This window comes from Ciona intestinalis, chromosome 11, assembly GCF_000224145.3.
Source record: "Ciona intestinalis chromosome 11, KH, whole genome shotgun sequence".
NCBI lineage: Eukaryota > Metazoa > Chordata > Ascidiacea > Phlebobranchia > Cionidae > Ciona > Ciona intestinalis.
Window position 1 is genome coordinate 2314636 of NC_020176.2, and position 27488 is coordinate 2342123.

At 35.3% G+C, this 27488-nt stretch overlaps 2 protein-coding genes and 2 long non-coding RNA genes across 4 annotated transcripts in view; 2 read left to right on the forward strand and 2 right to left on the reverse strand.

The window, feature by feature from the left end:
• The window catches only part of LOC100187091 (inactive tyrosine-protein kinase 7-like), a 28878-nt gene extending 10891 nt beyond the window's left edge, over nt 1–17987 (reverse strand). The window contains exons 1-6 of the mRNA XM_018814159.2: nt 17806–17987; nt 17144–17315; nt 16540–16676; nt 12257–12359; nt 10807–11006; nt 3204–3363 (exon numbers count right to left, since the gene is read on the reverse strand). Coding sequence (XP_018669704.1) covers nt 3204–3363; nt 10807–11006; nt 12257–12359; nt 16540–16676; nt 17144–17315; nt 17806–17845 — 812 coding nt within the window. The 5' untranslated portion in view covers nt 17846–17987. The remainder of the gene's footprint in view (nt 1–3203; nt 3364–10806; nt 11007–12256; nt 12360–16539; nt 16677–17143; nt 17316–17805) is intronic.
• On the forward strand, nt 8662–9995 carry LOC113474680. Its single transcript, XR_003396367.1, has 2 exons — nt 8662–9086; nt 9894–9995. It is a non-coding gene; the product is annotated as an uncharacterized LOC113474680 (long non-coding RNA).
• The window catches only part of LOC113474681, a 24555-nt gene continuing 12187 nt past the window's right edge, over nt 15121–27488 (forward strand). The window contains exons 1-2 of the long non-coding RNA XR_003396368.1: nt 15121–16124; nt 17669–17673. This is a non-coding gene — a long non-coding RNA (uncharacterized LOC113474681). The remainder of the gene's footprint in view (nt 16125–17668; nt 17674–27488) is intronic.
• LOC101242318 (lysosomal-trafficking regulator-like) overlaps nt 19220–27488 on the reverse strand; it is a 43499-nt gene continuing 35230 nt past the window's right edge. Inside the window, exons 23-36 of the mRNA XM_026836690.1 lie at nt 26805–26949; nt 26305–26457; nt 25733–25977; nt 25013–25168; nt 24525–24730; nt 24000–24103; nt 23758–23871; nt 22998–23178; nt 22539–22651; nt 22140–22411; nt 21771–21939; nt 21135–21372; nt 20383–20614; nt 19220–20176 (exon numbers count right to left, since the gene is read on the reverse strand). Of these exons, the coding sequence (XP_026692491.1) occupies nt 20032–20176; nt 20383–20614; nt 21135–21372; nt 21771–21939; nt 22140–22411; nt 22539–22651; nt 22998–23178; nt 23758–23871; nt 24000–24103; nt 24525–24730; nt 25013–25168; nt 25733–25977; nt 26305–26457; nt 26805–26949 (2473 nt within the window). The 3' untranslated portion in view covers nt 19220–20031. The remainder of the gene's footprint in view (nt 20177–20382; nt 20615–21134; nt 21373–21770; nt 21940–22139; nt 22412–22538; nt 22652–22997; nt 23179–23757; nt 23872–23999; nt 24104–24524; nt 24731–25012; nt 25169–25732; nt 25978–26304; nt 26458–26804; nt 26950–27488) is intronic.

Here is a 27488-nt window from a genome sequence, read left to right on the forward strand (position 1 = left end):
AAACAATGTATTTTCAATACATATATACCTAAAAAAAAACAATGTATTTTCAATACATATATTTAAGTGTATCTGATTCTGCATGGTGTAAACAAAGGAGAAGTTTTTATTTTTGGAAGTGTTTGATTTATTGAATAAAGTAAATTTTTCGAATATGCTATTAATTTTAGGAAGCTCCGTTGTCCCAAGAGTCAGCCCATTATTTGCTGTTGCGTCATAATGGCGATTGTTTTATAACTTGTACATTACATACGATATAGAAGCCATTGACGCGTCGATTATTTTGTACAGATTAAAGCAGTTAAAATCTCTATTTGGAAGGCAGGAGTTTCGTAGCAAAACGAATGTTTAAAATCATGAATAAGGAGTTCTAGATATAGCTTCTCGCCAGGCCTTTTATCGGGCAGATTTTTTTAAACACTTTTTCCAGTTATATTCTGGGAAATTCGGTTAAAAAAACGACTGTAAATCGGTCGTTGGGTAATATATTATTATTCAAGCATTTGAAGGCCCATTGGTGAAGCCAGCAAATCAAAAAATCTTAATATAGCAATATTTCGAGCGTAAAGTTTGTTATTTCTTGTTGGGGAGTCTTCCTTTCAGCCCTTTCGCAATGCCATGACGTGACAATAATATGTCTGTGATGTCACAATAAACCCAAAGGGCCGTATAATAGTGTCATAATAAATTGTTTGACAGTCAATGGTAATGGTGAATTACCTTCAAAGGTCTGGAACCGAGTAAAAGAAAAATGATAGACTGAACTAGACTGGAATATGAATTTTTTGGATTTAACGAATACTGTACATTTAGTTTTTGCTGTGGGATTCGCAATTTACCATTAAAAAAAACAGGATAAAATGCTAACAACAAGTTTGGTAGTTTTACACGCTGAAAAATGTTATGACTAAGGCTGTATTTGCACGCCAGTTGACTTTTTATGGGCATTTATAATTACGAAGTACCTATTTAGTCTGGGGCAATTTTCTCAGTTTTCTATACTTTCTATAATTAAAAACAAATAAACTAATGTCATTTTGCTTGCTACATAGTTACCAGAAGTGTAAAAATTGGCACATGTTAATTGCTAATTACCTATTCAGTCTGGGACTATAACCATATAATTTACCAAACGTGCCAAAACTGGCACATATGCCATATGACGCATTTCTAAAATGTTGTTTACATTCATAACTGGCATAGTGTAGACAAAACATAGATTACGAATGCCACATATTAAGAAGGTGTGGACGGCTGCTTTATCCAAGTTATGTCAAGCAAAGCATCGAATCAGCCCAAAAATGGAATGTTAACCAGATTAGGGGTTATTACCGGGTAGGGTTACACTTAAACGACTAAATTATTATTAACTGCGTGTGCTGCAAAATGCACATTCACTCAGTGATTTGCAGATTGAAGTCTTCAAAAATACTTTTAGATTGGTTTTATTTCCAGTGTAACTTTTATAAAACAAATTCATAGTTTCTGTAAGTGAGTAATTAAAGGGCAAAATGTGTCTTGTATTTGCACAAATATGTGTAAAATATCAACACTTCTAGAATACAGTCAATATTAAAACTTAAAACGTATCTAATTTTAACTGCCGGTAAAATGGCTTGTGTTACATAGCAAATCGTTGGTAATTATGTACGCACTGCTGGCAACAGAGGACATTTTCAAGCAGTATTTGCTCTGTTTGGTTAAGGTCTTTGGACTTGATAACAAAACAATAGCTAGCTACGTTTCATGGGACATTGGAATGCAGAAGCACTTTGTAAGGCAATACAAACATTACAGACCAACCGTACACTACCCTTCCGGGGCGAGACCAGGTCAAGGTTTTTGGGTTACCCGGACACGATTTTGTTGGGTGCTTTTTTAATGTGTGTGTATGTACCATTAATACCTAGGTTGGTGGTTCTGTTTAAACTGGATGTGTTTCTTATTGTAAACAACGTATACGGTACAAAGTATTGCTATTCTATGTGGGCGAGGTCATACGGCGAGGCATGCCATGGAAAATGAGATTTAGGCCGGAGTTTGCATTACCCCACAACAAGCTACTACTAACATGATAACATTTTAAACTATAAACGTCATCCCGGTGACGTAATGTTTGGAACTGAGACAAGAAATAATGAATACCACCCAGCACAGAACGACCGCCAGGTCTGCTACTATACGTAAATGAAGGAATTTTAAGGGGGCTACTGTAATTTATAGCTTAAAGAATATACGTTTAATGGCGTATAAATATAACATGGTACACTGGAGCTCCAAAGAAAGTGTTGGAAAAGGCATAAAAAATATCCAATGTGGCTCGGATAAAAGTGGTTTACGGAAATTGCTAAGTGTTGAGTGACATACAGTAAACTGTCAGGGTGTAAAAACTACGCGCTTTGAAAATTCATGAGCTTTCAATCATTGCCGGAAATTGTTATAATTATATATTAAAAACTATAGATGAAGATGGAACGTTATTTCATTCTATATTCTCGTCCCATTTGACAAAAAAACAAAGAACATTCAAAGTAAAACCGCATATATCCTCACGATTCCCGTAGACCGTTGTTAATTGTTTAAAACACGGTCAAGATATATTCAGATACTATGTGCTAAAGGTGTCCCGTCTTCCCCAACCCTACTGTACCCTTTGATGGTAAGACGTGTGCGTCAATACAAGGGTCGTTCAGGTGTAAGCAAAACAACAACTGCTGACGGCTGACGCGTTTTTTCCGGGCCCAACCACAGGAATTCTTAGCAACAAGGGTGAAGTTGCCAGAGTAGTTTTGTTGGTGCAACAAGTTTCTGGTTTTGCGGGACCAGTAATTGCGAGTTGGAAACAACGTGGTTTCTAAACTGTTTGTAAAACTCACTTTGTTCGTATACGACGAAATATAAGGCGACGACTAATGCAAAATATGCAATTTGGAGTAATAAAGATTATTTATAGAAGTATTAGCCGTATCCTCACGACTATAAAATAGCGTTTTAAACTGTTGAAAATACGATCAGGAAATATGGGTTTTAGTTGCTATAACAATATCTCATCTTACCCCACCCACAGTACTATATTAGTATAAACGAAGATTCAGCATATATAGGAAAAGTAAATGTAAAACCACAAACCAGATGTTCAAGATATTTCTAACAAATGGCGTTAAAATACACGGATACGCACACAAAGGTTAAGTGTGACGTACCTCGTTCGGTTGGCGAGGGGTCGTGAACTGCGTACGTCATCATAATACCACGTGATCACGGGTGAGGGGTCAGCCTCCCAGTTGCAGGAAAACGTCACATCCGAGTTCTTTTTTACGGTCTGGCTTTCAGGTCCCTTGATTAGAACTGGTATACGGCGATCTGTGGGAAAAAATGTTTGTTTTTTAAATAATGGATGTGATATATAGTTATGTGGGTTAAGATAAAGTACAATATATTTTATATTTTATAGTCGTGTTTTTAACAATTACCAACTCCATTTTAGAGTTGTGAGGATTTCATTATATTATTCCGTCCCATTTGACAGTAAACAAAAAAAACATTTCAAGAATTATAAAACCGTATCCTCACGACTCCCATAGACCGTTGTTAATTGTTTAAAACCCGATCAGGATATTTAGATATTATGCGCCAAAAATGTCCCGTCTTCCCCCACATTTTTACACGATCCAATTACACATAGTAGGATGGGGGAAGATGGGACACCTTTTCATTTTGTTTTCTCTTTCCATTTGGCAGTAAACAAAGAACATCCAAAGAATTATGAAACCGTATCCTTACGACTTCCACAGACCGTTGTTAATTCTTTAAAACACGATCAGGCTATTTGGAAATTATGTGTTAAAGGTGTCCCATCGTCCCCCACCCTACTATATATAAAACTAAATCTTTTAATTGCTTTAACAGAATGCGATTGCCAAGTTGTATAAACTATAGCTAAGTTTAATTTGCGATTATGTATCCATACAGACAGACAGATATTTCAAAATTGTACCATTCTCGTAAAAACGTGCAGCAGGGAACGCGTAAAAACGTGCAGTAGGTCCATATACACTTTATCCTACACGTTACTGGTTTCCAGTAAATCTAATCTCAGTACAATTTTTCGACTTCGCCGGAGAAGCACTCTGGACATAAGTGTCGTTCGAGTGTGCCTACAAATTGCTAACCGTTATAATTGGCACGTCTTGACCGCTAAGACGATGGAGGCAAAAACAAGCGAAATATTTGATCGAGAAATGCTCGGTTTTGTGAATTTCTGCGAATAGTGTACAATAATTATGGTTAGGCTTCGATATCCGAAATCGGTGGTACAGTATAGCTGTACTTTTGCCGCATGTTAGGCTTATATAGTTATTATAAAGACGATTAGGCCCTACCATAAATGTCACTAAGTCATGCTTTTGTACATAAAGTGTTGCTATTCCTTATACATTATTTCCAAGGCAGGTTTAATCGTATACAAAAGATTTTTAACGTATTTGAGAAAAATAAATACGTTTATTTATGTGTTTACAGAGAAATGGTAGCTTTATATCTGTGTAAACAGTGATGCCAGACTTAAGAAAAAGACATTTCTGTGTAAACAGTAATGCCAGACACACAGAACAAACACCAAAAAGACAAATAAAGACGATATGAATAGGATGTTTACCCTACTTATAACGAAACTGCTCGTTTTACGGTGGTCCAGTCGTCTAGACGCGGTAACATTACCCGAAATTGCAACGTTCGGATGATTGTCCGTTTTTTACGTCATAAGAAGATAATTTTGTAGGGTGTTTTATGTTTGGTTTTGACATTTGAAACGAAAATGACGTCAAAATTGTTTTGCTGTGCATGCAAGATGCATACTACTGTGGAGGTTATTGTAAAATATAAATAGTGAGATGAATGGGCATCTAATCTATCATGCGCGCTGCCACTTTCGTTTTCTATGGGTATCCAAATACACGGTGATAGGTAACTGTAAACTGGGTAGTCGTTTGGTTTTTCGAAGTGAGCGAAATGAACCATGAACCTCAATGCTACAAAGTCCTTTGAAATCGAAACATTTTTACCATAGTAGTGAAAGGGGTAATGGGGCGTATGCGTCCTAAACGTGCTAACGCAATCTGAGATTGCTAATTGCGTACAGTACAATAATGGCAGTGGTTCGAGAAAATACGTTGTGGGTAACTTGAGCTTTTACGCTAAAGTTTAGACTTTAGTTTAAGACAGTTTCGCCCCAAATTAGTCTCGAAATGATGTGCCAATTTTGGGTTGAGCGAAAAGGGCCTTTGCTGTAATGAAATTAAACTGCCGAAATACATTCTTTTGTGTAGTTATAACTGACAGTAGCAACACACGTTACAGATACGGTACCGAGATAACGATTTTTGGCGGCTAGGGCAGTGAACAGTTTACCGCTTCATGCAGAAACATTTTTAAACCACAAAAATCGGAGATTGAAAGGACAAAGTGGCCGTGACGCTTCATTGCCGAGCAATTGTTTTGTACATGGGTGCTGACTGCATGAAGTACAATGCTTGTGAGTGATTGACCATTCGTCGTATGAACGGCCCTTATTGAGCGTACATTAGCCGGAACCAGCACTTACTGAATAATGGTTGCACCGTCACGCTTTGCTGAATTTGAAATCACACAAGAACAGCAGAAAATACTTAAAAGCACGACCGGTTGTGTGGTTGTTAACAGGTAAATGAAGGAAACGTCTGCTGGTCAAGAAACCATGAAAAAAATTGGGTGTAAATGCGAATTGCAATTATAAAATATGACTTTGTTTGGGAAACTGAATAATTTTTTTGCCCTGGGTTAAAAATACATCATTTTCTTGCTCTAGATAAACTGGTCCAGCTAAACACACAATCTGCTACAAATTTAAATCCCTCACCCAAGCGCCGAACCGAAATCTGTTTCGACAGCAGACAAAACGTCTGTTTTGAGTGATGGCCACTTCAGCAGATGGCGGGGTGTGAATACTGTCGATTGATCGCTTTCCCACACGGGAAACTGTATAGATTACCGCCAGGCGGCCCAGCTAGGATCCCACGCCGAAGCAATATCCTATTTCTACTCTATGGGAGTTAAAACGGCCTGTGCGACCTACTGGCCGGCGTGGTTTCGCGTGCTTGGACGATTTTGGTGTCGACTCCGCTGGGGACCGCCGGCAAGAGAAACTTAACTCACAGGTTAAGTTTGGTAGAGCTTAATTACAAACCACCAAGTTAGCTGAAAGAGCAGCACTCGAAACACAGCCTAGACAAATTGTGTAGGAAATTGTACCTTTGACAGTTTGTACCGACGGGGTGGCCTAAAAACTTCACCAATGCTTAGCGTTTTAAAATGAAAACCCATTTTTTCATCTGGATTCGTTTGCAGGAAACAATTTGCTTTTAAGTCCGTAATTATCAATTAGATTTATATAAAACAATACAAGTAAAACACAAAACTTTGGGCATCCAAGACTACAATTTTCCAAAATATACTTAATTTTTGTTTTTTACTAAAACTGTATATATTGATAAAATTTCAAAATTAAAAACGCATAAATATGTAAACCAAAGTAAATAGTAAATCTAACTCTATATGGCGGCGTTTATCTTGGTACAAAGTTTAAAACTGAAAATCGTAAATATTATGCTAGTACTACTGTTGTGGATAAATGGGATAAGAAATCTAGACCGTAATCCAATTCAAAATAAGTGGCAGACCAGCAGTCAAGTTTTAGGCAAATATAAAAAGCTAAAGCGATATTTGTTTGTATTAGGCTATATAGTAAGTTGGGGTAAGATGGATACCGTTAGCACATAATACATCGTAAGCAATTAACAACGCCTTTTTAATGCCGTGAGTGTTTATATAGTAGGGTGGGGGAAGATGGGACACCTTTAATACATAATATCCAAATAGCCTGGTCGTGTTTTAAACAATTAACAACGGTCTGTGGAAGTCGTGAGGAAACGGTTTTATAATTCATTGAATGTTCTTTGTTTACAACCAAATGGAAAGAGAAAACTAAACGAAAAGATGTCCCATCTTTCCCCACCCTACTATACAATTCTGTGAATATTATTGGTTAAAATCAAATTGGACGATAAAGGAGAATGAAAAAACATGAACTATTTTACCCAATCCACTATATAGTAGGGTGGGGAAAGACAGGACTCCTTTAGCAAATAATTTCCAAAGATCCTGATCGTGTTTTAAACAATTTACAACGGTCTATGGGAGTAGTGGGGATACGGTTTAAAAATCTTTGAATGTTATTTGTTTACTACCAAATGGGACGAGAAATAGAATAAAAAGATGTCCCTTCTTCCGCCACCCTACTATATTAACGTTTGTAAAAACCTGAGCCAGTTTTAGGCAACGACGCAAAGTTTTCTGTTGTGTTTACAAGACAGAAGACACAGGTGTTCTATCGGTGGTTCCGTTTAGGTTGTGCTATGTAAACAATACAACACAAGCTAATGTAATCATGCGTGTGGTCACAGCCTTTTCTTGAGTCTTTTGAACGGAATGTTATCTAAAGCGCTATCATTTGGTTTGTACAATACAATCTCTAAAGATCTTGTCCAAAAGGAAACCAATTGTCAGTAGTGAAAGTACAACTCAACAGTGTGAACCTAACTCCCAGCTGTTCAAACAGTTTCTTTAACTTTTTCTGCAGGCGTTGAAACATAACACGGAAGCTAGAAAATGAAATCTGGAAGGGTTTAGTCACATTACGAAGTAATCTCAAAAACTATCTGAGCGGAACCTGTTTTTTGTCGCTTTACGGTTCGAGAGATATTTATGTAAATCCGGAACGATCAGAAATTTATTGGACCGTGTACAATTCATCATGTTTGGGTGCTTATCGGTTTAAGGGGTAACTGGACGTCGTTACACGACCGAATAAAAACAACATATTAACTCGATAAGTGAACACGGTGTTTGGGTTAGGTTTCAGTGATTGGAAAAACATGCGGAAATTAGAGAAATCACAATAAAAACGGCTGTTCCGTGCTTTAAGTGCTTAAAAAATATTTTTACATATAGCCTATTAAGGTGGGGGGGAGATAGGGCACTTTTTCATATATATTTTCTCGCCCCATTTGGTAGCAAACAAAAAACATTCAAAAAATTAAATAACTATATCCTAACGACTCCGATAGACCGTTGTTCTTTGTTTAAAAAAAAAACGATCAAAATATTTGGTTATAATGTGCTATAGAGGTCTTCCGTCCTACTATAGGACTTGTGTTATTTACATACTCGTATATTTATATACAGTGTAAAAATAATTCAGTAAACATTTTTACACGCCGTATATTATAACCGTTCAAAATATAATGCAATAAAAACTGTTTACTTTATTAATAAACAAATACAGAACAACACAAGCCAAACGTTTCCTGTTCTAAGGTTAAATGGAGGCACCCGGTACAGTTTGTAATTTGATATTTGCTTCCAAGGGGCGAGGCAAAATTGTGGAGGGTTTACGTGTAGTACTGTACTATGTGTTTGTCTACCGGTTTATTGTGTCGTCACAGACGGGATTAGGCCGCGTGGCAGTGTCGAGCACAGAATGCTAACCGTTGAGCAGACGAAATTGAATTACAATATTGTGGCATCATTTAGGGAATAAATAGAATTCGTTTTTCGACATATTTGTGAAAACTAAATTAACGTTTTCTTAACGTTTTTTTTTTACTTTAGCGGATAAAATATGTGAAAATACGACTCAATATTGTATGATGGGTAGGGTGGGATAAGACGGGACACCTTTAGCACTTAAAATCTAAATATCCTGATCGGGTTTTAAACGATTAACAACGGTCTACTATAAGAGTCCTGAGGTGTCCCATCTTCCCCCACCCTACTACTAAACAAAACAGTTAAAACATTGATTTCGGTAGTTAATAAAACAAAATAAACAAAATGCCCAGAAATAGTATTAATTTCATTTTCATGTAAGATAAGGCGTACCAGTGCGGAAAAAAGATACCAAATTAAGGTTAAGGAACTGTTGGGCGTTTGAACATAGGTGATTGCTACCAGGATATAAAACAGGGGCATGACAAGCTAGGTACACTCAGGTCCATAGGCGTAAAGTTTTACTAAACGTTAGGGTTGCAAAAACCAGAAAAAAAGGAAGTCCTCGCGCCGGTAGGCGCGAAAAAAAAAACGGTTTGCAACCCTTTGTTTTCGGTTTGCAACCCTTTAAATATGTGCTTTGTAAAAGCTCATACAAACGTAAACGTATTCAGAATTACGTAGGGATGAGACAAATTAAAATTACGCGCGTTCGGCGAGTCCGTGTAATGAGAAACGGTCGAATCCGATTGCCTGGCGAGTGACGTCACAGTAGCTATGTCGCATGCGCCTTTCGTCAAGCCCGCACGAGTGTGTGGTTATCTTACAAACGAAGACCCGTCCGTCGGAAATAGTAGGTTTCCAGAACGAAATATCGCTGAAATAAACTGCCTAAATCGTTTCCAACACTGCTTGATATTTATATGCAATGTTTTCCTCAGGCAAGCAGCATATTTATTACGAAATAGTAGGGATTCACACGTGGATTCATTGCATCATAATAGCGGTTGTTTGAACCTGGCAATTGATTACGACATAATAGCGATTCACACGTTGATTACTGACGTCACAATAGCGATTCACACCGTGAATTATTTAGCAAACAGGAGTTTAAATACCAGTTGAATGCATTTGTGTCGTGAATGACGCATCGGTATTGACATATTTTAACGAACGTAAACGAAGTTTGTTCGCAGTAATAATGGCGTCTTCGTTTGGTCGAACGTAATTCCTTACGCATTATTAGTATTGAGAAAATCAAAGGGTTGCCAGGCAACCCTGCAACCCCGTAACTTTACGCCAGTGCTCAGGTCTCCGCCTGCCTTTAATTGAACTGATGTCGCCGAGCTGTTTACTAAGACTGCTAATCTACAACATCAAACATCTTACCCAGTGTTGCCAGATTAAAATTTAAAAAAATAATCTGGAAACACTAATTTGAAAAAAACTGAAATAGCGACGAAAGCATTATTTGTTTAATTGTAAAAATGTCCGGAAACACTGTCGGTAAATAGAGTTCATTGCGAGTCCATGATTATGACGCGACAAGGAGCCACTATGACGTCACAAACGAAATAGTGACTCAGAAACGCAGAGCGATGAAACGCGTTTCGCCTCTGTGGAATTTAATTTCAAAACCCGCGCGAGGTATAACTGCGTGTCAACGGAACAAACTAATTAGGTTAAAATAACTAGTCAGAACATGTACGCGTGAATGGAAATAAAAATAATAAAATATATCGCAAAATAGGTCATTTATTTTCTGATTTTCTATTCTGTATGGGTGAGGTTCCATGGCGAGGCACGTTAGGGGACATGGGATTTAGGCAGAGTTAGCCCATTACCCTAACATTCTGGTTCTAGAATTTATATATAGTAGGGTGGGGGGAGATGGGACACTATTAGCACATAATATTCAAATATCCCGATCGTGTTTAAACAATTACCAACGGTCTATGGAATTCGTAAGGATATAGTTTTATAATTCTTCGAAAGTTCTTTGTTTACTACTAAATGAGACGATAAAATAGAGTTAAAAGATGTCCCATCTTCCCCCACCTTACTGTATTCAACAATAAAATGGTATCACTAAATCCGTTAAAAATACACACAAGAGAAAAAAACACGCCAAAAATCCGGGCAAATTATATAAACAAAATCGTTTTAAACACTTATTTTTGAAAAGATTTTTTTTGTTTCAGTTCAAATATTGTTTCGACTTACCGATTACACGCAAGGGAAAACCCTGTCCTTTTGGTGTGCATCTTTTTCCTTGTGGATGTGACAGAGCACAACAAGTATATAGGCCGTCGTTGGCTCTTAGAACTGCTGACGTAATGATGAGTCGACGGTTTCTTATTTCCACACCGGTTAATTTGTTACCGAGCACGGTCCCGTTCACCGACCATGTGTAGTTGGCAGGCCTAGAAACGAACCGAAGTGAGAATTAGAGTTAGTAATTAAATGGCTACTTTAAGATCATGAAAATGACAGAAGATCTCTTTTAAAACAATTTTACACAGTTTTTAGGCAGTTTTAGGCAGTTTAGACAGTTTTTGGACAAGTTAACAAATTTCACGACCGTTTTCGTTTAATATATAGACGTTTAACTTTGAAATCAAACTAGTAATCTATTCGTATGAGTGGGGTCCTACACGACAGGCGCGCAGGGAACATGGGATTTAGTTATTTCCTGATCGTGTTAACAACGCTATTTTTGAGTCGTGTGGATACAGTTATATAATTCTTGAAATAATCCTTGTCCTTTACCAGTTTGAACGAGAAAACAGATTAAAACGTGTCCCATTTTACCCCAACCCACTGTATCAGCAGCATTATATGAACTAAAATAAATGGCAATTAAAAATGCAACTGCACAAACTATAGCCCTATCTAACTGTCCCGCGGAGATAGTCCATTTCAAAGAAGCAATTGTCCTTAAATTCTAAAAGCTATCGCAGTGCTCAGAAACGTCAATCAAAATGCGGTCTCCGGCCCAGGGACCATCGTATCCTGAGCGCCAACGTACTTTGCTTTATCTCTCGCATTGCAAAGTCAAACAGACGTAATCAGCTCAGAGAATACCGAGCCGCGTTCGGTGTCAGTTTTCATGCCTTGGCCAAATAACAGCTAAGCTGTTAGCTCGTATTAAGCTGCATTTTATTGAACCGCCGGCGTTGGAAAACAGTCACGTTAACGGTTTATTCTTGCTGAAGATATGGACATTTATCGCGTTGTTTGGTATTGGTCGAAAACAACATTCGACGTTTAGAACGCATTTATAGTTTTGTACTTATAAGGCAAAATGAGGGTTTTACATATGATTTGTAACGCTTTATCCATTGGTTTGTACTTCTGTTTGGGTAATCTTTTCTTCCCGTTTTTTTTACGATGTTGTGGAGTTTTAGACTATATACTACTCCGACTCGTGTAACAGCGTGAAAAAACAAAAAATAAAGTTATTTTGTACATATATATGTCGAGTAATATAGGGAGACATTTTTTCTTTTTTTCTTGTCCGATTTGGTAGTAAACCAAGATTAATAACAGAATTATATAACCATAGCGACGCGGCTCTATAAGAGCGTGGTTAATTGTTCAAAACACATTGCAATCATAAAATATAGGGAGAAATATTATATAAATATATTTATAAAATATTTTAAATTTTTACTTTGGGTTGCCGTCAATATTGCATTTTAGCATAACTTTCGTGTTGTTTAGGATTTCGGTTTTCAGTTGTGGCACACGCAGTTCTACAGAGCCGGCCTCGATCCCTGAAAAAAAAGGCAAATTTAGCGAAATCTTGAAGTGTTTGTGGTAACAACACAGCTGTCTTGAAAACTTCATTCACGGTCGACAAGCTACGATTGAAGCGCGGTTAATTAGCTAGGTGCGAATTTTTAAAGCTGCGCCAAAGTAGCTTTGAATTTTCGACCCGCGCGAATCAAATCCAAATACGGCTGGGAAATAGCGCAGAATTACTAAGAAATTTCCTATAAGTGATCTATGACGGATTTTCACTATACGGGTGGTATAATTGGAAGTTAAAGATTGAGTTTTAGATAAAATTCCGTTTATAATAAAAGCGATGTTTTCGTAATTACCGATTCAAAGATAAAATCAATTTTAGAAGGTCAAGTATGCAAAAATTCTTTAAGTTTTACTAATTTACAATAACATATAAACGATTTTTGTACCAATTTCTGCATAATTAAAAAAAAACGTTTATTTTCCAGAAACAGATCCAAATAGTTTAAAGTGTTCTGTTACCAAAAAAAAACGAAAATTAGTAAACAAATACAAATAGTATTAACAAAAAATATATAACCGTATCCTCACTACTCTAAAAGGGCTTTGTTAGCTGTTAAAAACACGATAATAAAACATGGGATATTATGTCCATACGGTATCCATCTTACACCACAGTACTATATAGACTATACAGTAACAACGTTAAATTGAAAAAAAACAATTAGGACACACGATTAAGTAGAGTGATCGAGCATCGAGATGACTTCGTAATTCCTGCGACTGCCGCCCCATTGACTTATTTTGGAAGCAAAGGGGATATGGATAATTTAAGATAACTAGGGTTGGGGTGTGGGTTCGTGGTTGTTTGGGGTAAATATAGTTGGCAGGGTGAACGATTACTGTGGGTAGCTGGTGAAAAACAAAGTATAAGGCGCAGGTATGAAGCTCGGTTAGTTTCTGCTCTCAGGGGTACTGGGAATAGTATCAAACACACGTGACTGCGGGGATAGGTATACCGCCAGTTTATAAGAACCTAATTGCATAAAACGACCACGACGCGACGTGCTTATATATAGGACATGGTACAGAATCATGCAGCCCACTTTAAAGCAAAGGCTCATAGGTCTCGGCGTCGGGATTTAGATTTAATTCACGGTCGTCTGTTTTTGGCACTGAAGCTGTCGTTGTACCAACATCAAAGCCACGCTTGGTCCTTTAGATAATCGCATCAACGCAATGCGAGTGTATGTGCATTCTGATAGACAGCTAGCAAACGCATCAACGTAAAACTTAACACCGGTAGCTTTGACCACGAACTGTCGATCTATTGCGAAAACGGGAGGGAAAAAACATTTTGGTTAGGGAAAAACGCAAATATTTGTGTAACCATTTTAGGGTGTGTAAACAGTAACGTAAATGACGTGTATTTAGAAGGGTTGTTGCTTTTTTATAAACAGCTTTCATTTGCTGGGAATAAATATTTCTCTGACGTGAAACGAACTATTTTAAAACCTTACATAAAGCATCTCAATTTTATAGTTGAATGCGTAAGATTAGGGCAAGTTAGATTTACTAAAATTAGGACTTTCATATACCCCGCTTTGCCAACTTTTCTCAGAGAGATTTTAGAATGCTTGTTTACCGTAAAATACCTGTATTCTAGTAAATTTGCTGTAGAGACTGTTGTTATATATTCTGTTACTGTGCACGTAACAGCAGGACCGCAGCAAAAATGTAATGTTTGACAGTACACACTAGCTATTTATGTCAAACTGAACTTTGTAGTTGTGCATACAACAACAAGTCTGTAATCACGTTTTCCAGATTGCATTAATTAGCACGTCTGACGAGCTATTTAAATGTAAAGGCACGGAAAATGATAATCAATTTTCACACCTGGCTATTTATTACAGTACAGTCAAGTGTTTGAAAGCTTTTCAAGTGCGAAAGGTGCTTGAGTACACATGCGACTTTGGGGCATGGGCTTCATGGGCATGGGCTTCAACACTGCTATCTCAGATGTTGTTTACCGCTTTAGTTTCCACACCGTAATCCTGTGCACTGATCGTAATCAAACACCCAGCAGCATACAGCGAATGCTTTTTCGTTGTAAGTCGATTAAGCTATCACGATAACCTCAACTTGACATTGCACGAGAGGCAGAAAAGTACGGTCCTAAATTTTGCAAGGCGGGTTCTATTTTCCCAATAACCAATTACTTGTCGCTGAAAATGCCAAACAGTTTTAGCTCATAGACCTTATCTGTCTAAGCGGGCGTGCGGGTTTGGAAAATACACAAACCGGTTACTTCGTCGACAGGATGTATTTTCGGCTTTTCGTATTTTCGCAATCTAGGCAATTTCGTTGTCAATTTGTGTTCTAGAACTTAAACTTCACGAAGCAGTTGTGGTGAAACCACTTCATTTAAAATTTAGAAGCGTTATTCATGTGTAAACTTTAAATAAATAACTGAAACTAGATACCAGTATGGCCGACCGCGTTTTCATAAACCACATTAGAGGAAACCTATCCATAAATTAGACTGTCTAATCTGTAATGTTTGCTCTTTTGACTTGAGCGTAGTCATCTATTTTACACTCTACACAAACTTAAAATTAGATATAGTAGGGTGGGAGAAGACGGGACACATTTAGCAAATAATCTCCAAACATTCTTGTTCCGTTTTAAACAATTAACAACTGTCTATAGAAGTTGTGAGGATACAGTTTTATATTTCCTTGAACGTTCTTTGTTTACTACCAAACTGGAAGAGAAAACAGAATGAAAAGGCCTTCCATCTTCCCCCACCCTACTATACATTCTCTTTAGGAATACAAAACAATAACTTACCGTCGCGGTAAAATACGACCTTGTATATTTAGAAACGAATGTATGACCTTGCTGCTGCGTATAATGTATCCTTACTGGCGTGTGTAAAATATTACTCGAGCTATTCGTTTGTACAGTACGAAGTACAAGCTTTGCGAGTACAATAAGCTAACGAACACAGTATTGCTTGACGACTGTACACACGACGACCGTTTGTCTTCAACGAATTTACCGCAAACTATTGGATCGGATACGAGTTTTAACGCAGAGTTAAATCAATGTTAAAAAACCTCTGCCAACACGAAAATATGGCTTTAAAAACGGGTTATAGGTATAGGTCAGTCTGCGTCGCAGAGACAGTATACATTTTTACAAATATTCTAAATTTCAACAATAATTTTTTCTACAAAAACGCTAAATCTTTTAGCGCTGAGGAAATAAACTAAATCTGATTTATTTCTGAGGACCTCTTGTCTATGGCGCCAGCGCTTTGGGCCATACTTGTGAGGGCACTGACTCAAAAGATAAGAGGGGTGGAACAGATTTAGCTGTCTTAGTTTGGTCTCCTGGTCTTGCTGATTGCTTTGTGCTTACCTAAGTTGCATAACTAACTAACGAATGTAAAGTCTGAAAAGCAAAATGACAATTTAAAAATTCATTATCAAAAACTAGCTTTACAATTACTTCAAATTCCAGTTATACAATTTCTAAAACTCTTTTTCTTTTTGTAATCTATTCAAAAACTGTAAATACTAAATACCTTCAACTTTGTACAAATTTTGCTGCTGATTAAGCTGTTATTTGATAAATACTTGAGCAGTGATACCAATATTTAATTGCTTCCCCAAACAGCTTAAGTACTTCCCGTTATTTCAAAGAAGATACAATCAAGTGTCACAGGAAAACTTAAACTGTTTATGAATACCTTAACCTTACACAACTGATCAAAAACTGTAAAAGTTGACTTATTTGTTGTGCCTATCACCACTTTTTATCCTTGATAAGGTTAAGGTCTTCGTTTTTACCTTACGCTCTTTGTCAACCTTGCAAACTAATTTCATAGCAACTTGAGTGTAAAATAACTCACTAAATTAGTGAATGCTTTGTCTGTGGCACAAAAAAAACTGAAAAATTTACATTAAATAGTACTGTATGTACACTGAACCCAGAATGCATTTATATATTATATATTTATATTGGTTCATATCAAATCAACAAAATTGAAACACGTTTTGCAGAACACAACACATACCAGCAATTAAATGTTTAAGCATTTTTCAAACAAAAACTAAAAAAAACACAAAATTTTCAAATATATATATATATATACATATATTATAACCTCTAATTTTCAAAAAGGATCAGTCTACTTACATTTTATGTTAAACTGAGCAGGATCTGATATTTCCTCATGAAGTGAGTTATTCTTATTTGTTGCAACACACTGAAACTTTCCACTGTCCTCCTCTTTATTTATTGGACGGAAATATAAGTTGTTACCATTTTGGTATCTGCGTAATATAATGAATGAAAAAACGACAGTCGTTATAACACAGGTGTATGAGGTGTTCATACACTCGTGCCAGCTTACGAGTTACCATGTATGTTACTTATGAGTGATTATTTTTTAAGGGTGATGGGTGAAAAGAAAAATAAATAAATTTTATAATCTAAGCTACTTAATAAAGAATAAAATTTTAGTCTAAGTTGTTAAAAATAATTAATTGGTTAACATACAGGTCCCATAGCACACAGGTCCCATAGCATGTAACGGCCGCAGACCGTGCAGTCATAGAATAGAAATATAGTTAAAAGAAATTAAGCATAAGAGGCTATATTAGAAATGTAGCAGTTTATGGTTAAAATCTGTTTTAGTTTAATATTGAATTTAAAAAAAAATAGCATATTAATTGACAATTTGATTGACCCAGAAAAAATAGCCCAAATCAAAGATTAGAAGCAAATTTATATTGGTAACCTTCTTTCATTGTTGATAATAGCAGCTGCATTCATTATCCATGATATTCTGTAATTGCTAGCTTCAGGACCCAGTATTCCACACCTTAGGACTGCATTTCTATCATTAGTTGCATCCTGTGACCGCGGACGAGGCTTGAATTGGAAAGTGTTGCACCCAGAAAGTATAAAAACTGCACGAAATAAAAAGATGCTGTATTTTTCAAAGAATGAGTAGTGTAATGTAATAAAGAATGGCTATCAATGAAAAAGTGGTGTCCCCAATGGTATAAAAAACTGCATGTAATAAAAAGAATAAAATATGTTAAAAATTTTTCGAGAATAACTAGTGTAATGTATTAAAGAATGGTTATTAATGAAACAGTGTGGCACCCAGAAAGAATGAAAACTAAAAATAATAAAAAAATGCTTTAATTTTTAGTATTGTACTTTGTTAAAGAATGAATGGTTCTAAATAAAAGAAAAATGAAGACTTTTCATTTTTTACAGCTTTGCAAAATTACAGCAGTGTAAACATTTAGAAAAGAGTAGGTTAACTCAATGTTTTTGTACAGACAGAGTAAACTTAATGTCTACAAATTATTTGCATAGTAAAAATAGCAACAACGCATAAGTGCATGAAAACATATTGTGTTAAAAAATTATAAAAACAATTTGAATTACCAAGTAGAAAACATAAAGCAGTGATTTCCTTTTTCCGCATTTTGGAAGTAAATATTAAATATCCATATACAAGTCAACTTTTTCTTTGCAAAAATAAAATATCTTCTTGGTAGAATCAGAACACCAACTTGAAATAAATCGAGAAAAAACAATTTTAAATTATAAAACCTGTGACTTCATCTAAAAAAAGGTTTTTTCAGCTGCTGAAATTACTGAACGTAGTAGAATATACTACAAGAAACCAGTGTTATAATATCATTCACTTCGTAGAGTGTACAGATTAAAAAGTCTCTACGACTGTGTCTATACACACTGACTGTTCTATATTAGTTTATTGTCGCTCTAGTTTTATCCAAACAGACTTAAACCATTTTTAACCATTACCGTAGAAAAATAACACTGATTCAAAATTAAAAACATAATCACAATAGCGCAAATATAACACAGAACTTGGCGCACATGTAGACGTATTTCGACCGTAATTTAATTTACATTGAGTATAGAACGTACAAAACACACCAAATGACCACAGTACCATATTCTACCTCCTTGCTCGACGGAGGTTTCCGTCCGTTTGAGGCAATTCATCCAAAAACAACAAACAAAATCGGACGGGAGAAAAAGGCATTTAGAAAAGATGAGGTCTCGTTTGTTGCGCATTTAGTTCAAAAAGTAAAACTTTATTTGGCTATAGCTATTCATTATGGCTGTGTTTGATTAAATATTATTGGTAAACATGTTACAGAATGAAACTTAATGGTTACGATGCGCAATTCGGTTTGGTTGTGTAACCATTTATATAGTAGGGTGGGGGAAATGGGACACAATGTCATTCAATTTTCTTATCCCATTTGGTGGCAAACAAAGAACATTTAAAGAATTATAAAAAAACGCATTCTTACGACTCCCACTGTTGGTAGTTTAAAATATGAACAGCATAATATGTGCAAAAGCCAAAGGTGTCCCGTCTGCCCCCACGCTACTATATCGAATAACAGAACTATATTAATATCAAAATTAATAATAAGCCAAACTACAGGTTTGATAATAAAACATATAGTGGGGTGGGGGGAGATGGGACACCTTTAGCACATAATATCTAAATATCCTGATCGTATTTTAAACAATTAACAATGGTCTATGAAAGTCGCGAAGACAAGGTTTTAAAATTCCTTGAATGTTTTTTTGTTTGCTACCAAAATGTACGAGAAAATAGAATGAAAAGGTGTCCCATCTTCCCCCATCATACTATATCATTATTTTCTTACAGCCTCCCACGGTTTTTAAAAGCTGTTAAAGGCCTATCCTTTTATAAGTGAATAGTTTCCCCCCAATTGCAGAGAAATTTCTGAAGGGTCGAAATCACATGTTTTTAATTTACGAAACTTGAAGACCAGAAAAAAAGCGACAACCGGACAGCAAACTTTGTATCATTGTATTATGCTATCTTGGGTATTGCACAATCAAAGGCGAATGTCATTAAAATCACCAAGGCAAGACAATAACTGGGAAAGTAGTAACAAAATATGTGCAGAGAACTTTCTACAAAAAAGAAAAGCAAAAAATTACCGTTAAATGTTGAACCGTTATTGCAGTTAATAATGAACGTTGTACTAATGTTTCGTCAGGTTTTTAGTGCCGTTTTAAAATGGCAACTATCAATATAGTAGGGTTGGGGAAGATGGGATCTTTAGTTCATAATATCCAAATATCCTGACCGTGTTTTAAACATCTAACAACGGTCTATGGAAGTCGTGAGGATATGGTTTTATAATTCTTTGAATGTCATTTGTTTACTACCAAATAAGATAAGAAAATAGAACGAAAAGGTGTCCCATCTTCCCCACCTTAGTACACTTGTGGTAAAATTTCACAAAATTTGTAATTTACAGTTATCGTTTTTCTAACGAATACTAAACGGTGTATTTCTCCAGGCAATTGCAGTGAGAACTTAACTTGCAAAAAATCGATTTGTAAAACGAGCAATATGTATATGAGAAGTAAAAGGAAAAAAACGCGATGGGTATAAAAAACGAAATTTTAAAATTACCGACAGTTGATAAATAATCAGCGGCAGAGCGTCCATTGAAAAGTTGCCGGTCAACGGCAGAATGCTTGAACTAGTAAATAACTGAAAACAGATAAAGCCTGAGACCTATTTAAGCGAAACGCAAAAGTGTCTTTTTTGCGCCATTTTTTTTATCTCGCCATGCTTCACTGGGTTTGTCACGTGAGAGGAGGAGCTTTTGAGTCGAGAAAAGTGATGAGGAGAGGTTGTTTCTCTCTTTCTTTATCCTTCCTACACCACCCTACCAAGAAACCCCGCTCGGTGGCAGCATAGAGCACCATGCTGTTATGTGTGAAGGCAATACTAAAAAAAAAAGAAAAAAAGGATTAAATATATTAAATTTTATTAAATACAATCTCTTGATGATTGTCATTGCCATGCCATGCCATGCGAGAATAAATAAATTACATATGTGGTAACTCATAAGCAGGCACGAGGTGTATGAAACAGAACACCCGTGTTATAACAACATTGCCAGCCACGCGTTGACAAATAAGTTAAATTCTCACCTCACGATCGGGTTATGAACGCTCTGAGTCGTAACATCACGTACGTGCGCAAGATCCCACGACGACCACAGACGAACCGTCCCATTTTCCAATCCTCCAGCTAATACGTTTACTGAAGTGCCTTCTGGAGCTGAACTGAACGCAACGCAGCGTACACGAAGCTTACAATCTTGCGCGGCGACCAGGCTACCGTTGATAGTCCATAGACGAATGTGGCTGCCGTTGTCGTTACCTGTTATATAACATGCGTCGTTGTTTGGGCACTTTTGTATAGTAGGGTGGGGGAAGGGACACCTTTAGCACATAATATCAAAATAACCTGATCCTGTTTTAAACAATTGACAACAATCTATTGGAAGTCGTGAGGATATAGTTTTATGATTATTTGAGTGTTCTTTGTTTACTACCTAATGGGACGAGAAAATAAAATAAAAGGGTGTCCCATCTTCCCCCGCCTTACTATAACATGTAACTGTAGATTTAGAATAAATGAACCTGTATGTACATCTTGCATTTAATTATTATAAAACTTTATTGCAATTTGTGAAAAAATGGCAGAAAATAAAATAGCTAAATAAAAAACATTTTTCATTTAACTTAGTTTTTGTAATTGCAATTAATAAAAATGGCAGAAAATTTTACCTAAATCGTAAACTGTGAAAACATGGCAGAAAATAAATTACAGAATAAAAAACATTTTTCATATAATTTAGTTCTTTAAATTGCAAGTACTAAAAATTGGCAAATTTTACCTGAATCGCAAACTGTACAAATATCTCCTGATGTCCGGCTGATCGTCAGCGCTGTGACGTCACTAGCGTGCCCAGTTAGCGACCTGACGTAGGAGAGAGCGTCTAAATCCCATATGACCGCGGTCCCGTCCTGCGACCCAGACACGAATATGCGATACGTCCCACACACGGAGAGACATGTGATTTTTGAAGAATGGCAGTGTAAGGCGACAGAGGGCAGAATTTCAAGGTCGCACGCCTGTGTTAAAATATATTGAATAAATGGATGGAAGTTATTTAGCCTCGCGCGGGAAGGGCAACGTCAGTTTTAATAACACGAATGTTCTGTTTCATACACCTCGTGCCCATTTACAAGTTACCTGTAACTTTGTAAGTGATTGCTTTTTCGGTTTTTATTTTTTGTTTTTTTTATGTATGGTAGATAATTTGGCGAAAATGTAGGAAAAGATGGGACAACTTTTCATATAATTTTCTCACCCCATTTGATAGTAAACAAAAAACATTCAGAAAATTATAAAACCGTATCATCACGGCTTCCATAGACCTTGTTAATCGTTTAAAACCTGGTCAAGATATTTAAATATCACATGCTGAAGTTGTCCCATTTCCCCCCACCCTACTATAAGTTAATATTACCTTATCAGGCATTGGGTTACATCTGTGTGCTTTTATCTCCCCGGATTTTGTTCCGAAAATAATGGCTCGCGAATCGGGTGCAGTAACACAACATGTGACTGCGGAATCAGCGTTGAACCTTGCTATGTTAACACCTGGTGTGTTGTGTTTCAGTTTCAACCGGATTATACTGGAATAGTGGAAACTGGTTTTAGAATGAAAAACCTATAACAGACTCAGTACATAACATAAAAAACTATTATTACAATAAAATTTAATTATTAAAAATCATGTCAAAAAATTAAATTTTACCAGTATTTTAAATACCCAGTAAAAAAAAACAGAAAAAATGTTTTTTTTTTAAAAACAAAAAAAAAGGAAAAAACTTACTTGTCTGGTTTATCGTACGTAACAAGCGCAGACCAGTTAATATCAATTTGTTTTGTAGCAGAATCCGCGCGAGCAGTTTTATCTCGTGTGTAAACTACGAGAAGACTCATTTTTGGAGCGAGAGCACAAACGTCATTTGTTTGTAGAGACACGAGGCTACCGATTGGACCAGTGACTAATTTGTGGAGAAATACAGTGGGTTCGGGGGCAGATGGTGACCCAACATATTCACCCCACATTAACCCTTTGACCGAGGGCAATGGACGAGGTAGCTGAAAAAAAAAATTTGTTTTATAAAAAAAAAATTTTTTTGGGACAATTTTTTTTTGCAAAAAAGATAAAAAATGTTTAGTAAAAAGAAATAATTTTTTTTTTAAAAGTTTTTTTTTTCAGTTGTACCTTTGAATTCTTTGGTCTTTTAATTACTCTGTTATCCTGTGTGCCACGTAAAGTATCAAAGAACGACGACTGAAGCATGTCGCCCGTGAAGTTGAAACCACCACTAGCGTTCTCTGTGGAGCAAAAAATTTTTATGAAATTAAATTTAATATTTTACAATCATTTTTTAGTTCTATACAAAAAAATTATTATTGAAAAAAAGAAGATAAAATTAGCTTAAAAAACAAGACTAAAAAGTCCTATTAATTTAAAACAACAAACAAAAGTATTTATTAAAAAATATCTTTGAATTGATTTAAACCACAAGAATAAAAAAGTTATGTTTAAACAACAAACAAAAAATTAACACAAACAAAGTTTTTATCCAAAAAATACACAAATGTAAAATACTAGCCCATTTTCCATTAGTATGACTATGTAAACAAAAAAAAGTGAATAAAATTACTAAAACACACTCACTATTTCCAGTATTCGCAGATAATGTTGTCGGGTTGATTGTGACATCACCAAACACATAGCGAGGGGGGTGGGGGCTCGTAAACAACATTTTCGGGGTTTGTCCGTAAGTTTTAACCATCGTTTCAAGCGCTGTACGTTTCACTGGGTCTTCTACGGAAGATATGTCCATCCCAAAGTAAGTCTAAAACAAAGTTTTGAAAACATTTTGGGACCATTTTACAAAAGTTATTTTAAGAAAGATATGTCCATCCCAAAGTATGTCTAAAACAAAGTTTTAAAAACATTTTGGGACCATTTTACGAAAGATTTTCTAAGTAAGATATGTTTATCCCAAAGTATGTCTAAATTAAAGTAGAAAAACTATTTTTTTGAAGACTATTTTTTAAAAGTTTTTTTTAGAGTAGATATGTCCATCTCAAAGTATGTTTAAAAAAAAGTTGGGACATTTTTTTGAGAGACCATTTTTTTAAAGTTTTTTTTAGAGAAGAATTAGAACATATGTTTATTTTAAAGTATGTCTAAAAAAGTTAGAGCAAATTTTTTTGGAACCATTTTTTAAAACGTTTTTTTAAAAAGATATGTTAATTTCGAAGTATGTCTAAAAAAAAGTTTTAAAAAATGTTGGACAATTTTTTTTAACCCCATTTTAAAAATAGACATAATTTTTTTAACATACCTTTTTTAAACACATGTAAAACTATTTTTTTATTAAATATTTTCCTAAAAAATACTTAAAAATTAAAAAAATGTTTTTACTTACTGCAGGGTGAAAAACATTGACAGAATCCAACGCAGCTTGACCAGTTTGTTTGTATCCAAAAACAAGGTCTATCCAAAAATGGAGATGTGCTGTTATGTAATCACTTTCAAGTGCCTGTTATATAACACAAATTTTGTTAGGCTGTTACTTTACAAAAGTAAGTGCAAAAAAATATTTATTTTTTTAATTTTAGTTTTTCGAATTTTAAATTAAATTCTGTTTTTTTCGTATATAGTACTTACTTGTCTATGTATAAGCACAAACAATCGAGGGTCCTCTCTACACCATAGAGGTAACGTAACATGATTGACGCGGACACCACATTGACGCAGACCAAAATCAAAACCTAAAATTAACTTTTATGAAAATGTAAAAAATACATTGTACCAACGATTTAATGGTAAGTAGAAATTTTGCATTGAGATTTTAAGTTTAATGTAACTTTATATAGGAGGGACATGGGACACCTTTAGCACATAATATCTAAATATTCTGATCAAGTTTTAAACAGTTAACAAGGGTCTATGGGAGTAGTAAGGATACGGTTTTATAAATCTTTGAATGTTCTTTGTTTAATACTAAAAGAGACGAGAAAATAGAATGAAAAAGTGTACCATCTTCCTCACCCTACTATATAAAAAGTACGATACCAAAACAAACAATTTAAAAAAAAAATTAAAAAATTATAAAAAAAATTTAAACATAAATGCAATGAAATACCAAATCGAAAAAAAATATAAAAATGGTTCAAAAACTTTTACACCTACCTTCCAAGTTGCACAGAAACTCCGGAAAAAAGAAAAATTCTGGGATTAGTTCTTTAACATCGGTGGTTGAAGCGAACGAGGAAAGACGGTACGTTGTCGCCATCGAGTGGAAAGTGCGGTCGGGAATATCGAACGAGGAATCTTGGTATTCCAGGAACATTTGCGTAAACGGGGGAAGACGGACCAGGAAGTGGAGAACGGTTCCACTAGAGTGAGATAGTGAGTTTGTATATTTTTTTAATATTTTAGTAATTTTTTTCAGGTATTTTATTGTTTTTACTTTTTAATTTTCTTTTTTATTAATTTAGTTTTGTTTACTTCAGTTTTTTTTTTTAATAACTGTCGAGATAAAGTATTATTTTATGAACAAAAAACACTTATTTGGGTTTTATTTGGTATTTCTTTGCCTATATACACAAAATGCTTACAGAATATGTTTAATTTTTCCAAAAAAAAAAAAAAAAAAAAAATTAAAAATTTCATTATACCTGTTTGAGTAATGTGATCCATAATGAAAAGGAGGAGTTTTTAATTCCCTTTCATCCTCCGAACAATTCTTATAATCATCTTCCAGGAATTTATACCTTTCCTGAAAGTGTTGCTCCCTGCTTGAGTCTTGTACAGATATCGGTTTTTCGAGTTTTCTGGAAAAATTGTTAAAAAATGTTTAAAAAACATATCATAGTGAGGTTAGTTTATTTTAATGTAGTAAAAACATTTTATTTTGGGAGAGAATTTTTTTTTGTTTTCGTATAGTAGGGTGGGAGAAGATGGGACACCTTTTTTATTTTCTTGTCCCATTTAGTAGTAAACAAAGAACATTCAAATAATTATAAAATCGTATCTTTACGACTCTCATAGATCATTGTCAATTGTTTATAAACACGATTAGAATGTTTGGATATTATGTGCTAACGGTGTCTCATCTTCCCCTACCCCACTATATATATTTCATATTTTTCTTCGAAAAATCTTTTAATTTCTTTTAAATTTTTTTAAGATACATAAATAAACAAAACAATGTACTAAAAAGCAATTTAAGGTGGCTGTACACAGTATCCGGATTTCGTCCGTTTTGTTTGTCTTATCCGGATTTCGCTGCCGCATGCGGAACTCGGTAATGGGTTTGCATACGACTTCGCAAGCGAATTCGCAAGCCGGATACTGTGTACAGCCAACTTTATGTAGCAAAAATAACATTATCTTACCTAAAAACACCGGGGTTTTCTAAATCCAAAATCTGACTTGTGTAGTCCGATAAAACGAATGGCATGACCGGGTATTGCATTAAATCGTTAAACGATCGACCCGCCGCTTTATTTAGTTTAGTCAAATATTCAAAATTATTTATTTTTCCGGAGCACCAGGATTTTGTAAGCGTGGGGACGTCTTCAGTGGGAGAGAGGTTTGGGGGGTTTAGTTTGTTCAATTCTTCCTCAATTAAATCTCTTTCCTAAAATATTTTTGGATTTTTGTGTGTAAAAAATATTAACAAGTGTGAAATTTATGCTTTGAATATTTTCAAAAAAATGTTTTTTTTTGTGACAAAAAATTCACTGTTTTTGTAAAGCTGACAATTTGGACAAGGTCTTACAGTATAACAACCCAGTGGTCACCTATGGGTTGTGATATTGTCAGCCATACAGAAAAATAAATTGACCAGAAAGTAGCATACAACTTGTAAGCTGGCACGAGGTGTATAAAACAGAAAATACATGTCCACAGGCCACGTGAGGATAAATTAAGTTTCACACATTCATTTATTTAATATAATGTTTACCAATGCAGTGTTAAAAGCAAGCAAATACGTCTTCCCGTTCATTAGAAACATCTCGAGTGCCGTGTCACGCAACTGCCACCATCGTTTGTGGTATTCCACGATGTCACGATGTTGCCACGATAAAGATAGAACCTCTCTCTCGCCAAAAATTGCCTGAAACACAAACATTTTTTTTACATTTTTCGCAAAACTGGCAAAAATTGTTTTAGTAGGGTGGGGAAATACAGGACACTTTTAGCACATAATATCCAAATATCCTGATCGTATTTTAAACAATTAACAACGGTCTATGGTAGTTGTGAAAATACGGTTATTTAATTCTTTAAATGTTCTTTCTTTACCATCTACCCCGTTTATTAAATTTTAGAAGATTTTAAAAGTGAAATTTAGCAAATATTTTTATGAAAAAAATACAAGTTTTAACCAAATACAACACATTTTAACACTTATAAAAAAATTAAAAAAAAATTTTTTTTCCATTTTAAAAAATGTTTCCTTACCTGTGTATGAGATGGATCTGTGATAGCAGCATCTCCAACAAAGTAAATATTGTTTTCACCAATTAATATTTCACCCGTTGTTTCACAAGCACTTGTAACATTGGTACAACATTGTACCATGCTGATACGCTCATTCGTTTGTAATCTGAGTCAAAACATGAAAGAACCAGATTAATTTTTCTGTGGAAACTTTTTTTCTGTGTACAGTTTTTAAAAATGATAAAAAGTTTGCTAAATTTTTCCAGAAACTTTGCTTGAATTGCATATGTTGTTGGTATAACTGTTTTTAAATGTGTTTAATAATACAGAAAATGGGGGAAAACAAAATTTATTAGTTGTATATTAGTTGAAGTTTATATACCTCATGCTCACTGTCGAGTTATAACGTGGGTTTCTTTCTGTACACCAAACACACATGGTGTATTCATATACCTCATGCTCACTGTCAAGTTATAACATGGGTGTTTCTTATACACCAGACACACATGGTGTATTCATACACTTCATGCTCACTGTCGAGTCATAACATGTGTGTCTTCTTATACACCAGACACACATGGTGTATTCATATACCTCATGCTCACTGTCAAGTTATAACACGGGTGTTGCTTATACACCAGACACACATGATGTATTCATACACCTCATGCTCACTGTCAAGTTATAACATGTGTGTCTTCTTAT